General features: G+C 33.4%; 2 protein-coding genes across 4 annotated transcripts in view; both read right to left on the reverse strand.

The window, feature by feature from the left end:
- LOC124360328 overlaps positions 1-11,833 on the reverse strand; it is a 37,029-nt gene extending 25,196 nt beyond the window's left edge. The window contains exons 1-4 of the mRNA XM_046813857.1: positions 11,277-11,833; positions 10,217-10,398; positions 7,674-7,995; positions 6,466-6,575 (exon numbers count right to left, since the gene is read on the reverse strand). Coding sequence (XP_046669813.1) covers positions 6,466-6,575; positions 7,674-7,995; positions 10,217-10,398; positions 11,277-11,625 — 963 coding nt within the window. The 5' untranslated portion in view covers positions 11,626-11,833. The remainder of the gene's footprint in view (positions 1-6,465; positions 6,576-7,673; positions 7,996-10,216; positions 10,399-11,276) is intronic.
- The window catches only part of LOC124360329 (zinc finger protein 107-like), a 131,294-nt gene continuing 125,643 nt past the window's right edge, over positions 11,833-17,483 (reverse strand). For all 3 annotated transcript variants that reach the window (XM_046813858.1, XM_046813861.1, XM_046813859.1), the window contains exon 4: positions 11,833-13,305. In XM_046813858.1, coding sequence (XP_046669814.1) covers positions 11,834-13,305 — 1,472 coding nt within the window. In that variant the 3' untranslated portion in view covers position 11,833. The remainder of the gene's footprint in view (positions 13,306-17,483) is intronic.

A 17,483-nucleotide genomic window follows, 5' to 3' on the forward strand; every position in this document is an offset into this window, starting at 1 on the left:
GCATTATTAATGCAAGAATTACTTGCACTGCAGTTTATAAAATGTATTCAAAATCAAATGCTTACTAGATCTAAATCTATTTATCCATCCAGGGTAGGATTGTGTTAACTTGCTTCTGTTGACCTAATGATACTTTATCAGGTGAAGGAAAACCAACACATTTTATAAAGTCACCCAGATTTCCAGTGAATTTTATATTATTTAGATTTTGGTCTGTAGCCTGAGTTACTATGGTCATGAAACGAGATGTTGTAAAATACTTATGATGGAGGGCTTTCTGAAATGTCCTTTTGCTAAAAATATAACAAACATATACATGTAGTAATATTTTTTGTAGGTGTTTGTAATATATTAGATGTTGTAAATCAATACTGTAAGCAATTGTTTCACTGATACGATAAAAAAATTTCCAACTGAAATTGTTATTATTATGTGTAAATAAATTTTTTATTTTAATTGTTTGTTGAAATAATGTCTGATACGTAATAATTAATTAACTCCCTAAGAAAATACTGAATAAAATGTTATTCATAGCTTATAACTTCGATATTAGAGCCGATACATATGTTTTTAATAAAAAAATAAGACAAAATAAGTTCTTCAATTTATTTCCACATATAAGTGCTAAATGTATATTAACAATATTTGTTGATTTTATACATTATTTGTAATGAAATACAAAGAAAATATTGGTATAGGAATCGAGTAAAAGAGTGCAGTACCGACAATCGTCACCACTAAGTATCGATATACTCAGGGGTATTGAGGGGAACTGACCCATCCCTAATAATCAATTTAGTCATGCAGAATGGCATTCTTACATAAATCAGTTTAACCCTCCCAGCTCCACATTAACACTCTGGTGGTGAAGAAGTATCTTTAGTGAGTATTCCAAAATATGCCTAATACTCAATATAAGTTTTATTACTATGTAAATTTTAATTTTGGTTCTGAACTTTTTTTAACATATCCCACTCAATTATTAATTTATGGTCTCAAAATAATATTAATGATATAAAACCTTCATTTTCACAATTGTTGCTGTGTGTCGTTGAGATGTTCATATGTAAACATACTCTAAAATCTTCATTCTCGAATTTGTTACTATGTATTATTAAAATGTTGATATGTAAATTTCCCACTCTAAAAACTTCATTCTCGGATTTGTTACTGTGTGTTATAGATAAGTTAATACATAAATTTTCTATTCAAAAACCTTCATTCTGAAATTTGTTACTGTGTTTTAGAGATGTTGATGTGTACACCTCCTACCCTTTTCATTCATTCTCAAATGTATTACTGTGTGTTGTTAAGGTGAAGATAATATGTAATACTATGAGCTATTGAGATGTTGATATGCAACATCTATCCTATCCTATTCTCCTCCGATCCTAAAATCTTCATTCTTAAATTGATTATTGTGTGTCATCAAGATATGGGTAAATAAATCTCCCAACTCTAAAACCTTCATTCCTAAATTTGTTAATATAGGTAATTGATACGGTGATATGTAAACCTCCTACCATAAACCCTTCACTCTAACATTTGTTACTGTATGTAGGCTAATTGAGATTTTGATATGTAAACCAGCTACTCCTCTAAAACCTTCAGTCTTACATTTGATACTGTGTGCTATTGAGATGTTGATAGGTAAACCTCCTATTCTAAAACCATTATTCTGAAATTTGTTACTGTGAGTTATTAAAATTTTGATGTGTAAACATACTTTAAAACCTTCATTTTCACATTTGTTACTGTGTTTTAGAGATGTTGATGTGTACACCTCCTACCCTTTTAAAACATTTATTCTCAAATGTGATACTATGTGTTATTGAGGTGTTGTTATGGAAACCTAGTCTAAAACCTTCATTCTCCAACTTATTGTTGTGTTATTGAGGTGTTGGATGTAAATTTCCTAATCCTCTAAAACCTTCATTCTCACATTTGTTACTTTGTGCTATTAAGATGTCCATATGTAAACCCCCCTACTTTTAAATCTGTGTGTTATTGAGATGTTGATATGAAACCTCAAATTCTTTAAAAACATTCCTCCCAAATTTGTTTCTGTGTGTTATTGAAATGTTGATATGTAAACCTCCTACTTCACTAAAACCTTCATTCTGACATTTGTTAGGTTTGTTATTGAGATGTTGATACATAATCCTTCTTCACTGAAAACATTCTCACTAGTGTTACTGTGTGCTATTGAGCTGTTGATATGCAAACCTCTTGAACTAGAATCTATATTTTCACATGTATTATTGTGTGCTATTGAGATGTTGGTGAATAAACTTCATCTATTGAAACCTTTCATCTATTAGAATATTCATTCCAACTATTGTTAATATGTATCTACAGTTAAATGGTATAGGATTTTGGCAGTTTCTGGATCTTGTATAGTAATCTCATTAGCTCCAATTGTGCTGTTATTATTCTCTTGGTGGAAGTTACTTTAGAAACAGGAAGAGATTTTGTTGATACAAAGTTGTGCCTAAATTCACTTGTGGGAAAGACAGTTAAATATCTCAAGAGCAATATATAATTGTAAGTGTGAAAAATTTATAACACATCCAACTTTTCTCTATTAAGTTATAATAAATTACTGGGGAATTTAGTTTTGTGTTAAACCACAGAAACATTGGTTCATTGCTAATTTCGTTTCAAATGCAGTCTCTAAACTGATCAACTATTATAACTTTGAACACACCTCAATCTACATTTAATTTTAATTAATTAATTAATAGGATTATTAGAATTTCTTAAATTATTTAATGAATACTACAAGACTCTTCAACAATATAAACAATAACTATTCAGTACCTTGTAGTGTCGTTTCCTTAACAATCGGTTCTGCCGTAAAACAGAATACAGCCTGTTAGTTTGTTTATTACAATACAGATAAAAATCTAAGGAATAATAATAATCACTTAATGTTTATAGTCATGCAACCAGTTTTGTCTATCAATAGCTAGGTCACAAATACTTTTGATGAAAATGAGATTTTGTCAGAATGACAGTGTATAAAGCATTCCTCCTCAATTGGTACATTTCAATTTGAATTATTTTCATGTTGGTAGCTATGGAGAACTAGCATAAAGTGTCCACCTACTGAAAAACTCTAAACATCGAGGAGCCTCAGAAAAAAACCTAATGTCATTGTTCTTACAGAATTAGTTAATTGCAATAATATCAAGAATAAAGTTTATAATAATTTATAATTAAATAAAAAATTATATGAATGGTTGGGAAAAGAGTTGAATCTATTTTGTGGTGCTGTTCAATATGCACCCAATAGCGGCTCTGTGAAATTGTTGAATCGTTGAGAATAGAGTTGAGATCTATTTTGTGGTGCTGTTCAATATGCATCCAATAGCGGCTCTGTGAAATTATTGGATCGTTGAGAATAGAGTTGAGATCTATTTTTATGGTGCTGTTCAATATGCACCCAATAGCGGCTCTGTGAAATTGTTGAATCGTTGAGAATAGAGTTGAATCTATTTTATGGTGCTGTTCAATATGCATCCAATAGCGGCTCTGTGAAATTATTGGATCGTTGAGAATAGAGTTGAATCTATTTTATGGTGCTGTTCAATATGCACCCAATAGCGGCTCTGTGTAATTGTTGAATCGTTGAGAATAGAGTTGAATCTATTTTATGGTGCTGTTCAATATGCATCCAATAGCGGCTCTGTGAAATTGTTGAATCGTTGAGAATAGAGTTGAATCTATTTTATGGTGCTGTTCAATATGCATCCAATAGCGGCTCTGTGAAATTATTGGATCGTTGAGAATAGAGTTGAATCTATTTTATGGTGCTGTTCAATATGCATCCAATAGCGGCTCTGTGTAATTGTTGAATCGTTGAGAATAGAGTTGAATCTATTTTATGGTGCTGTTCAATATGCACCCAATAGCGGCTCTGTGTAATTGTTGAATCGTTGAGAATAGAGTTGAATCTATTTTATGGTGCTGTTCAATATGCACCCAATAGCGGCTCTGTGAAATTATTGGATCGTTGAGAATAGAGTTGAATCTATTTTATGGTGCTGTTCAATATGCACCCAATAGCGGCTCTGTGTAATTGTTGAATCGTTGAGAATAGAGTTGAATCTATTTTATGGTGCTGTTCAATATGCATCCAATAGCGGCTCTGTGTAATTGTTGAATCGTTGAGAATAGAGTTGAATCTATTTTATGGTGCTGTTCAATATGCACCCAATAGCGGCTCTGTGTAATTGTTGAATCGTTGAGAATAGAGTTGAATCTAATGGTGCTGTTCAATATGCACCCAATAGCGGCTCTGTGTAATTGTTGAATCGTTGAGAATAGAGTTGAGATCTATTTTGTGGTGCTGTTCAATATGCACCCAATAGCGGCTCTGTGAAATTGTTGAATCGTTGGAATAGAGTTGAGATCTATTTTGTGGTGCTGATGCACCCAATAGCGGCTCTGTGAAATTGTTGAATCGTTGAGAATAGAGTTGAGATCTATTTTGTGGTGCTGTTCAATATGCACCCAATAGCGGCTCTGTGAAATTGTTGAATCGTTGAGAATAGAGTTGAGATCTATTTTGTGGTGCTGTTCAATATGCACCCAATAGCGGCTCTGTGAAATTGTTGAATCGTTGAGAATAGAGTTGAGATCTATTTTGTGGTGCTGTTCAATATGCACCCAATAGCGGCTCTGTGAAATTATTGGATCGTTGAGAATAGAGTTGAATCTATTTTGTGGTGCTGTTCAATATGCACCCAATAGCGGCTCTGTGAAATTGTTGGATCGTTGAGAATAGAGTTGAGATCTATTTTGTGGTGCTGTTCAATATGCACCCAATAGCGGCTCTGTGAAATTATTGGATCGTTGAGAATAGAGTTGAATCTATTTTATGGTGCTGTTCAATATGCACCCAATAGCGGCTCTGTGTAATTGTTGAATCGTTGAGAATAGGGTTGAGATCTGGTGGTGCTGTTCAAAAAGCACCTAACGGTGATATTATGAAGGTTGTTGAATGGAAGGGAATAGAGTTGAATCTATTCGTGGTGCTATTCAGTACGCACCCAGCAGCAACACTATGAAGGTTATTGAATGGTTGGGAATAGAGTTGAGATCTGGTGGTGCTGTTCAGTAAGCACCCAATAGTGTGACACGAGCTTCAGAATAAAATTCAAAATATTCATGCAATAAACTCTCTTGCCAACTGTGAAGTCAGCGTTATTTGATTTCTTTGGGCAAACTTATTAATTAATTTTCTCAGTGTTTCACCATTGACCAATAGATAATTGCACATATTGTAGGATTTCATTCACATTGGGTATCGAAAGGAATGTTATTAGTTATGATAAACCATTCACTGTTGTTATATGTGGGAAAAGAGTATATAAGTTGCTTTATCAAATGTATATTGAAATAGCATACATGTTGTATTGTATTGAGTTGTATATAACTGGAAATATTTTGGTAGCTTTACTTAAGAGGGAAACACTTTTCAAATAACCCTTGTGTTGTAGTTCAGTTATATAACACTTAAAAACAAAATGTTTTGTAATGTTATTCCACTTTTATCAAAAGTATGGTTATGTGTATAAAGATCATGATTATACATTACATGAGCAATTTGTACTGTTGAAAATCAATTTTCATTATATATATTCAACTTTTTTTGGATACACAACACAGACATTCAATCGAATGACAATCTGTTAACGATGTTACCTATAAGGTAACATATTAAAGAGTGTTCCTTATTAAATACACACATATTAATTCAGTGAATTTTAATAATTTTATTAGTTAAAAGTAAAAAAGAATCAATTCCAACTTTTACTAACATATTTTTACAGTCAAGTGTCTAAATATTCTTCAGAGCATACTCTTGAAGAAGGTAAATATGACTGTCATGCACTTGAGAGGTTCCATTACAGTTATTAGAATTTTGGTTGAGATAACATAAAATTATTTGAGATGAAAAGCACCCTGCATGCATAGTAAAGTAAAAAATTGTGTTAACTAATGCTCTATTACATCATAATTTCAAATATATTCTAAGAACAAAAAAAGTATATACAAAAATTTATTTCTGAAATACAAAAAAGCACATGCAAATTTCAATAACTCTAAACAGCTTTTTAATAAGAAAAAATATACATTATTAATAAAATCAGAATCATTGAGATCAATGTATGCCATAATTTTATTTACAATGTTTCCATTTCATAAATAAAATAAATAACCATTTTATAGTAGAGCAAACAAATTATACAAAAAATATTGATCGTACAGTTTTTACAAAAAATACAAAAATATACAGTTGTAATATTTGAAATTCGATACAGTATAGTATTGAAGAATAAGTAGTATATTCAATATAAAAGATGTAACAAAAATTACAAAAAGTATATAGTATAAAAGGGTAGACAGACATATTTACAAGTTGAAATTCCAAAAATGAAAAATGTTATTGCTCCTTACGCTGTTATATGTCCCTTGGCTTCTTGTTTTGATGTCCGCATCCTCGCCGATTACACGGCGTGTGGAGCGTTTGGCCGGGAGATTAGCAATCATTTTCTGTATTGTGTCCACTGCAAACAAATTTCAAATGAGTATGTGTTAATTATATTCTTTTCAACAAAGCAATCACTGAATCTAATTAGTTTGAGTGCTGTTGTGCCTTATGTGAATCCAAAATATTCTTTTAATTATACATTAATGTATCACTTTCACTATGATTTGATATTAAATATTTTGACCCCGATGTCCATATTATACAAACATTGTAAAAATGGTGTCAACTCCTGATGTCCTTATAGTGCAGGCGTGCACTTTTTATTATTTTAATGGCCACCTATTTAACCAAATGCTTTGAAATTCCACACACATGTGCACAAAGATGTATTGTATCGAAATATATTAGTTTTTTAGGTTTTGACTTTGTATTTTGTCAGTCTGTGACAGCAATTGCAGTTCGGCTTGACTGACTGCTCGCTCATGCTTGTTGCACACAGCTGCATTTCAGGAGGTTGTGAATGTTCTGTTTTCTTCACGGTGGTAGGTTCTTCCTACCAGGAAGAATGGTAAGGAATTTTGTGTGTAGCATTCAAAGCACTCAGGTGGGGGTAATAAAAGCAAGGTATTTTGTCTACATTGTCAAAAAGTAATTAACCCAAATTGTTTCGGTGAACACGAGTGCTAAAACATTTTGTAGAGATGTAAATATTGTTTTAAACCCTTTTTTAAAATCAACATTACCACCAATAGTCCGGTATAGAGAAGACTATACCCATTATAATATAAGTTACAATTTCTTGTATATGACTTATGATAAACAACTTGGCACTTTATACATGTGTAAATTTCTGAGTAACAGTTACCCAACAAGCATAAATTAATAAACAAACAATGAACTATTTTGAAAGAAGGGGCCTGCACCAACAGAATATATATTATAAGTTACCATATACAAAGATAATTTTGTTCAATAAGTAAGAATTTTAACATAACTGTATAAAGAAAACTATTAAAACTTGAGGTCATTACTTGATTCATAACATTAACCTAAGAGCTTTATTTATACATTTCAGTATCTAATAGAAATGAACTCAACATTCACTTAACTCCTTTTTAACAAAGTTTTAAATATTGGTATATTCAATAAAAGAATAAAATAAAAAGTTACTTACTGTCGCCAGGCTTCGTACGAATTCGACCGCATGAGTGTTTTGCGGGAGTATTGGGAATGTTGCGCTTTAGTCCTCGACGACCCTGTTGCCTGCGTCGGCGACTACCGAAAGGTCGCCATTTCCTGCGACGAGTGCCGGGGCTTGCCATCGGCAGCATCGTAGCCATCCAGGTGGTGTCTCCACCGCAATCTAGCATGTGACGGTGTAGGTCTGCCGTAGTGGCGCATTGTCGCTGGCACTTGGAGCACGGTGGTGGTGCAACTGGTATGGCCGGCGTCGTCATTTCAACTTCTGTTCCAGGTGGCAAGCGACGGTGGTAGAACTGTAAGTATTCCCAACAGTTATATTTTAAATTCTATCTAAATGTTGCATTTAATCATCTGAACACTATTGACTAGTCAATACAAAACAATCCTTATTGTCTAGGCATCAGAAAGTTATACTAATATAAATATACTAACTATCACACATTATGCTCCCTCTCCATGTACTGACCCAAAATATGAAGTTTCTATAGACATGCTATTTTGAAGTACTATCAACAAACTCTGTCTCAGATCTAGAGTTTTCTACTATTGTATTGTAGGGTGAGTACACCAAATGGGCTTTTCTGCACTATTTTGTCTTAAAATTAATTAAGTTTTGTTTTGTCTGTATTAACACTTTTACCGTATCACCGGTCTGTGTGACCGGAAGGGAATTTCATGTTTCTGAAATTGGCACTACTGGTGTTCGGTTGCCCCCTCCACGCTCAGTAGCTGTCAACTGGTCCCTACTGAGCCGTTTTTGATTGGTTTTAGTTTGTCTAGGGCGTTATGTCTTGAATCAGTCCAGTTATTTTGTGAGCGCTACGGTCAACTGTACCGGACGATACGGTTACTGTAACTATTCTACCGGTCTGTCATACCGGGTGATACGGTTAAAGTGTGAATAGTTATTACGTGTTTGTATATATTAGTTTTTATGTTTTATTGTAACTTGTTATAATCATGAGTGACTCGGAAATTTTAAAGTTGGAAGATTTAACGAGCGACTTTTACAACTCCTACATAACGTTGAAGGGGATGATAGTGACGATGAACCTGTTGACGATTCGGATGAAGATCCAAACTATGTAATGTCTGATAACGAACTAAATCAAAGTGAAAGTGATGATAGTTTTGCTGTTGATGAACCCCAACTGGAAGATGAAGATGACATCCACTCTAGTGTCGAAAATTATTTGGTTCAGGAATCTGAAGATGACTTTTTTGGGGGAAAGATGGTAGCATATGGTGCAGAAAGGAGCCACCCAAGCAGTGCAGAACACCTCAACATAACATTTTGAGGGGACCATTACCCGGGCCTACTGCAAGAGCAAGAGCCTTAGGTAACAATCCACTCATTACAAGATTTGAATTCATAAAACGTCTGACCTTAAAACTTATAAAGCCTCACATGACAAGAAGCCTAGAAATTCAAAATTTGCCAAGAGACATTAGACGCGTCAACACGGAGTAACTTGGAGAAACAGAAGCTGCAAATCGTAATGAATGTGTTCCTAGTGACAAACTGGAAAAACGGAAGACATGTTTCAAGTGCCCAGCTGCTAAGGAAAGAAAAACCAATTACAAATGCGGACAACCCATCTGTTTGGAGTGCAGCAGAAAGTTGTGCATTTCATGTGTTCAGAATATCTAAAATCTGTGAATACTTTTTTTCGTATGTACTTATGTACTTAAGTTTTAATTGCTTTGGTAAAAATGTATGTGTATTTCTGATACTTGTAAATACAGCTTTAACTATACCAGTATTCTAGAATATTATTTTCCATCCTAACTTCCCCAAATTATTAAATTTTATAATTTTTTGCAATTATAAAAATTTTAAAAATATTAATTGTAGTTTTGTTATCAACAGGGAATAATTGTAAATATATTTTGTGTTTAAATCTGAACTAAAAAACAAGAATAGCCCAAAAACAGCAAAATACCTCCCTCAGGTCTGTGAGACCGGATGATACTGTAAGTGATTGTAATTTCATGATACAGTAAAAGTGTTAATAGAATAAAAATGAGAGATGTTAAAATTAAGGGACACAGAGTTTAATTTATTTAAAATCTGATTTGCCATATTAATAATTACTTGTAACATATTTATCTGCACAAACAGAAGCTTATTAGATACAATTATCAGACATATGATCTTATGAGTTCAAACCTTACACACAATGAGTTTTTATTTGCGATTTTAAGCTGATGTAGAAAAATGTCACAAATAATGAAAAATAGAATAGCAACCTTGGTAAGTTCTTGATTAACATTCTTGAGCATTAATGTTGGAATACCATGATAACTCCAAGAAATGTAGATTTTAAAGTCATTAGCCTTTTGAATTCCTTCCATTTCTTATGCATTGAAGGCTGAATTCAATCAAACTAGGTATTTGCAATAGCCTAAGCTGTAACTTTGATAACTTCAGCCTAATTATGGCAATTCCAGGAATGTATAACTAGTATGAACTGTATGTATAATTGTACTATTTGGATTAGTGTATATACTGACCCAATCCCACTCAGAACTCTTTTCAGCCACTATCTCGATGTGAGGCACCCAAACATTGGGGTGAAGGGCAAACTTGTGGTCCTCTGTGTCCCAGAGGTTGGTAGACTTGTAGCCACACGCAGCACACAGGTATGTATGAGGCCAAACCCATTCTCCACTCAGTTGAAGAGAACTCTCACCATCTGTGACAGTCACAAACATTAGTAAATGCTAAATATAGACTTCCAAAATGAAAAATATAATTTGACTACAAGAAAAATTACAAGATAAAAATACATACTAGTTGAAGTTTGGTTAATCACTTATTACATATACAATGAAACAATAAATTTTTCTAAGAAACCTACTTATTACAGACAGCATACAAAAAATGGAAAACAGACATAATAAACTTGGACACAAGTAAAAAAACATTGCGCTATTAAGTAACACAAAAAATAATCAACCTTACACAAATATTTAGTTCTAAAATTTGTCTCCAAATAACAGCATTATTTATTAATAACTTCCAAGCCACATTAAGTGCAAAGTTTCACATAAATAAGTTGTTTACAGATTCAAGTAACTTGTTATGAAAATATATGACATTTATAAAAGAAGAGTAACAAAACAATATATCAAATATTTTAATTTAATTTTTACATTATTATAAATATTTTAACTTTGAATTATATTTTATTATATTTGGCTATGTAAGGAAAATTTTGAGCCTTATAAAATTACCCATTTTGTTATTAGATTGTTTATAACATTCATATAACAACACTGTCAGGTCTTACTTTGAAATGTACTGGAGATTTTACGCATATTGTACAACATTATGTGTAAATGGTTACATGCCACTTAACAATACATACAAGATGCAAAAACCACAACGATAAGTATTGATAACATCTGCAATGCAATAATCATGAAACTTTTCCCTGTATAGCACAGTTTCAAGCAATTTTAAAGAGTTTTTATAGCCAGAAATGTGAAAAAGCAAGCAATTTAAAATATTTGGACCATAGCTGTTTTCTCTAGCTAAGATAATAAGGTAATCATTAAAAACTGTTCAAACCTTTGTTTTTGTTGTTTGGATCTCCAAATGCCTCAGCACAGTCAGTCTCCATCTTATTGTTCTCAACAAGCGATAGTCCAGCAGGGATGTTGGCAGGAGACTCCTTATTGTTCTCCTTTCCAGATGATGACTCTTGTCTAGCTAGATTGCGTTTAACTATTATTTGTGTTGCAATGTCTAAACAAGATAAATCCTTCATAAAAGTGAGTCCACATCGGCCATCATAATTTTTTGGAAAATTGAATTTTTCCCAAGGTACCCTTGGGCTTATTGGTGCACTACGACGTTCTTTATGTTGGGATATTGTTGATTTTGCAGACTCTGGCTGGATGGATTTCGCTTCTTCCATACTGACATTGACCTGGGGCTCTTGTTCTGTGATGCTTTTATTGAGATCATAGTCAAGGATCTCTTGACTATCTAATTTGCCGTCCAAGTGATGTGTCAAATTTTCTTTTACATTAAGAGCTACACAGCTGTAAAAGACTGCATCTGGATCAGGGGGCTGTGGTTGAGGTAGTACACATTCTTTAGGCGGTGGAGTTGGAGTCTTTCGCTTATTTAAGTTTTTTATTGAAGCATTTTCCTTCTTTTTTAACAATTTTCCTTTTCTTGTCACCAAGCTCTTTGTGGGCCAAACGTCGGTGGCGAGTCATATTCAAATGGGAAGCAAATATTTTAGGACATTCAGTGCATTTGAGTGTCAAACCTGAATTGCTGTGATTTGTAAAGTTTCCTCGTCCATTTTCTTCAACTTTGTTTTCATTTTTATTTTCGTCCTTTGTACTAACAATGTTTTGTTGGTTCGGTTTTACATTATTTGAATGTTTATGATTTTCTCTATTGTGTTTTTTTAGTGCTTCCCAATTCACAACACGTAATTTGCAAGTAAAGCATGCAAAATAATCATCTGAATGGTGGGAAATTAAATGTTTAAATACTTTACTTCTTTCTTTAAATATTTTTGTGTTACATAAATAACACTGGTGAATCTTCTTTTTCGGATGATGCATTTGTAGTTGATGTAGCTTCTGTAGTTTATGAGAAGAAAAACTTAAATGGCAAAATAGACAGAAATATTCCGGAGCAAGAGGCACTTTCGGCTGACACATTTCCTGATGACGAAGGAACATCTTCTTGTTTTGATACCTCGCATCGCATTTTGAGCAGGTATAATTTTTAAAATTGTTTTCTGCCAAGTTTCTAACAGATATCGGTGGGTGCTCCATAAGATGTGCCTTGAGGTCTGATATCAACATAAAACACTGATGACATGTGTGGCAGCGATATAGATCTGGTATATCGTTGGGGGGAGAAAGGTTACTCACAACTGGGGGGCTGTCATCTTTTGCTTTCTTCTTCTTTTGTGCTCCTCCTCTTGCTACAGAGGGATCCACTGCTATTCCACAGTTGTGAAGGTCATGTTTTGAAATGTGTTTGTGGTTAATATGTGTCCTCAGGTAATGACGTTTTAAACTAAATCCTCTACCGTAAACTCCTGAGCATATATCACAAGAATATAGTTTTTCTTGATCAGATATATTAATTATTTGGCTGATATTGACTTGAAAACGGAACTTTGCAAGGTTATCTCCGTTATTACTATTCTCTACTTGTTCTAGAGTTTTATCAAGGGAAGGCACTTGATCTTTGATAGTTTTCTTCGGGGCTCGTTTTCTTTTCTTTGTGAGATCGGAAGTGAGGTCTACAGCCTTGTCTATTGATTCCATGATTTCCAGATAACCAGGATGAATATTTTCAGTCTTGGGATTTTCACCAGCTTCACATACACTCACATGTGAAGCAGATGCAGGCTGCTCTACAACAACAGATGTGCCGAGTTTCTTCAATTTATTTAGTACGGGAGAGGGTATGGTCGCAGGATTCTTTGGTATTTGGTTGCTTATATCACAGGGTTGTAGGCACTGAAGATGTATGCTGTTGCCGTCAGTCTTGGCAAGAACTTTACTAACCGCACTATCGGCTTGGGGGCAGCCTCTCACGGGGAGCCTGTCATACAGCATGTCATCTGCAACATCATATTAAGTTCTCAAAATATGAATTCCAACATATTAATTTGTATTTAGAAGTATATTAATTTTAAAACCATTCTCAACAGTTAAATTTATCTGTCACACCTCATACCAGTACTGTTACACCTGTGCTTAATTTCTTGTAAGTATAGTGAAACTTTCTAGTTAGGCTATAGGCTACTATATAAAAAGTAATTACAATTTTTACAAGTTACTACAGGTTCAGTTTTTTATGTTGCCAAATGTTTCCTATACTTTTTACATTAATTGAATAATTTTAAATCTTAGTTTTTATTACCAATTTGTACCTGTTGAAAAAATCCATTTTCATATAATTTTTATTCCTATAATTATTTGAAACAGAAATATTAGACAATATGATAAAGATATGTTATACAATTCTTAGAATCCGCCTATAATCTTATTGATAAATGACATAGAAATCTGTATATAATCCAGAACTGAGAATAGATCCTCTCCTGTCAACCCAACTCTTTGTAATATTGGATTATACACACACACACACAAAAAAAAAATAAAGTACACAGATGTCATAGCAGTAGAAAATTAATATGTTGATAGAATTATTATTCCCCTCAGTGATACAACTGTAGGAGATAGTGCTTGCCTTTTTAATCACTTTTTTATATTATGTATTATATATAAGAAGATCATTTGCCGCTTAACTGAACAATACGTTATTGAACAGAATTTTCAATCACTGCAAATAAAAATTATCCAAGCCATATAAGAGTAAGTATTCAGCTGATTTACACAAATTTTATAGTTGATTTTTTTAACTTTCCCATTTTAATGGTGATATTTATGACAAGTTAGAAAATAAATATCATTATAGGAAAATTGAGTGTTAGCATATAATTCAATGAAAGGCTAACTAGATGTTTATAGATGCATATTATGCAGAAAATCTCTATTAATAAGAATTTATTAATCATCTAAAAGTAATTTAGGGAGGATTCTAACAATATAAAAAAGAGATACTTGCAGTACTGCAAGAAAGAAGCAAATAATAAAAAAATGCAAATAAAGTATACGATAAAATTAACCCGAATTTCGTGGAAAGGCAGTTTTAAAACATCAACAAAACAGCCCAGTAGTGAAACAGCGTTAGTTTGAAAATTTAAGAAAAAGAAAACTAGCCACTTACGTGTGCATTTAGAAATTTCTGACGTAAAACAAAAAATGTCTATGTAAGTAGTCAAATACAAATACTTAACAATCGTCCAGTAACGTAAGAAATCAGTAACACCTGTAGTATTACTTAATTACTCGTATTACTGACGACATAATGTTAGAACAAATCCTGCATCAGTGGCCAACAGAGCAGAAACTTGGATGTTCCTACCAATACGAAATGTAAACAAACGTGTCATCTGCAGAGATAAAGATGACGGGATCGGAGAGATAGATGTCATCTGCCATGCCGCCAGTGGTGAGGTAGGACGCCGTAACGCGTCGCGCAGCGCATGTTGTCATCGGTATTATTTAATCGATATCTAGTCAGTACAGAAGAGTAGTACCTGACTAGTGAAATGAATGGTAGTACCTACCGGACCAGAGTGAGCCTCGTAGTCGGCCGCTACCGCACACTCGCTCGCTCACTAGCGACAGTACGGTACTCGGTACTACGAACACGGTACAGTCCGGGGTGGAGGGGGGGGGACAACGGTGGGGGGCGGAGCTTACTCTAAGGGATCCCTACACCTCACACAATCAAAATCGATACTTTGCTGCTAACGCGTTTACTAACTGCTTTCATACAATTCACCTCTTCTGGTGGGCGGGAAAATGTTCAAAAGACCCACAACCTAGCCATATCCATTTTATGCCAGTAATTATTATTAAGAATTACAAACACCTTAATTACTTCAGGATGCGCACAACTCGATATTCGTTATGTCTTACAATCCACACGAACATAAACCACGTATCGTACTACACGAAACGGTTTATGAAATTGTTATGCCCCGCTTTATAAATTTTACAACATTTATAACATTGCCTTGCAGTTACAATATCACACACGTACATAACACTTTGTATTACACTTTACAATAAGGATTTTAACATAGTTCTGCTGTTTTATTGCCACGCCACTTTGCATGTCAACCCATACATGATCCTCGTCATGTACAATCAAAATACATTACTCATGGCACTGTCTTTAAAGAGAAGATTATCTAACGTTATTAAAATGTTGTGAAATAACAATAGTATAAAAATAAATTTATATTTACACAGAACAGGTAATCTCTAGCTATTAAACATACTGGAATACGCTCAGCTAGTAAATTCGCCAACTTAACTAAAACACTTAACCTGGTCGATCACAATGTTTTACTAGTTAACATTTACATAATACGGTATTTGAAGAGTTCCACATAAGTGGTTAATATCAGCACACTCAAGCGCAGATTTTGGCCAAACAGCACAGGTCTAGTAAGTGATGTTTACTAAGTGTTGACGCTCGGTCTTGTTGTTTTCCTCTATGCGATCAGTATAAATTCAGCAACACAAATGGGCAATCTAGTCCAATATACTGATACGAGGTTCCATTTTCGATACAAACAGCCGTGTGTTTGGAGCAAACGCATATCAGGAAATTAAATTTAAAAAACGAAACAAACGACAACTTAATCACGTTGGACCTCATTAATTCCAAATTAGGCACATCCCAAACGATGATTGTTTTTGAGTGCTTGACATAACTTGAACGTATCAAATAACTTGGAATACACATTAATTAAGAGTTGTCGTGGAATTCTCATTTATATTATATTTATAACAGTGTCTTCGAACATGTAACGTTGCTTTCTAACTTAACTTATATTTCCTTAACTTATAAATGGAGTTCCATTGTGGGGATGACGTGCCACTAAAAACTTTTCTCCTAATAAGTGTCGAAAAAGAATCAATATAAAATTACATTTTATGCCATTATTAACATGGCTTGTTAGTTTTAGTTATGTTTTGCCGTTTTAACTGTTATAATTAGGGACAATGAAGTATGTAGTACGAGACCCGGCAAAACTTTCGGGTTATTAATTATTACCTGGGTACTTTACAGGTGTAAAAAAGGATTTTATAGTGAGCGAATATCTGAAACATGATTCTGGTTTAGCGTTGGCACGTGTTTATTAATGATGCGTTAGTAAACCATTCTAAAGGTATATCGAAAAAACTATACAACGATTATATCTATAACAAAAAAATAGAGTACACGTCGCAACACATGCGCGTAACTTCATTAAACATAGTTTAATTACATGTTTGCAACCGGGTTCGAATAACAAAAAATTCAAACTTAAACCAATAACACATGGCGTTATATAGTTTTAAAAGTCCAATATAAAATGTGGTGAAATCTTACTAAAATTAAAATATTAACACTGTTCCAAAATGGCGGACCTAATCATACACACATTGGGAGTTTACAACAAACCGGTATTCTACACCCCTTTATGTTATATTTCTCACAAATAAAAATAAGTTTTTAACTCTTAATTAAATTGTAGTACGCCTTAAATATACATTTTTGGAAGAAGCTTAAATCTCTGTAACTCTTAAAATTATTACGAATTATACGGTAGGTCATGTCGCATCTCATTATAAATATTTTTAAATGTTTGTTACATTTGAATCTTCTGTAAAATTTTTTGATTGAAAGCTTTAAACCCAACTTTAAAACTACGAATTCAACCAGAGACATACTTTAAAGAGGCATACGCAGTTATAGAATCTAAATATTTTATTTCATTTTGTAAATGAGCAGCAGCGTTAATGGATTCAAAAATATTCCTCAAAAATATCAATCTGCCTACACGGTACACTCATACAGGACAAAACACTAAAAGTACAAGAATAAGTACAAGTAGTAGTGCGTGTGTTGTTTGAAGGTCACACGGTTGCTTATACGAATAGACACAAGTTTGTGAGTTATGAAGTTTCAAAGTTATAGCTTGGTTGAAAAGCGCCAAAAACTGGAAACGTTTTCGTTGTTATCGACATAAAAACTGGAAGTCACTGTTTGTAAATAATTTTCTTTGTATATCTTAACAGAAATATACAAGCTACATTTTAATACAATTACCATTATTATAAGTATAATGGTTAGTTAATGGCTAACTTTCAAAACGAGCAACTAAACGTTTTG

The sequence above is a fragment of the Homalodisca vitripennis genome, chromosome 4 (genome assembly GCF_021130785.1).
Source record: "Homalodisca vitripennis isolate AUS2020 chromosome 4, UT_GWSS_2.1, whole genome shotgun sequence".
Classification (NCBI taxonomy): domain Eukaryota; kingdom Metazoa; phylum Arthropoda; class Insecta; order Hemiptera; family Cicadellidae; genus Homalodisca; species Homalodisca vitripennis.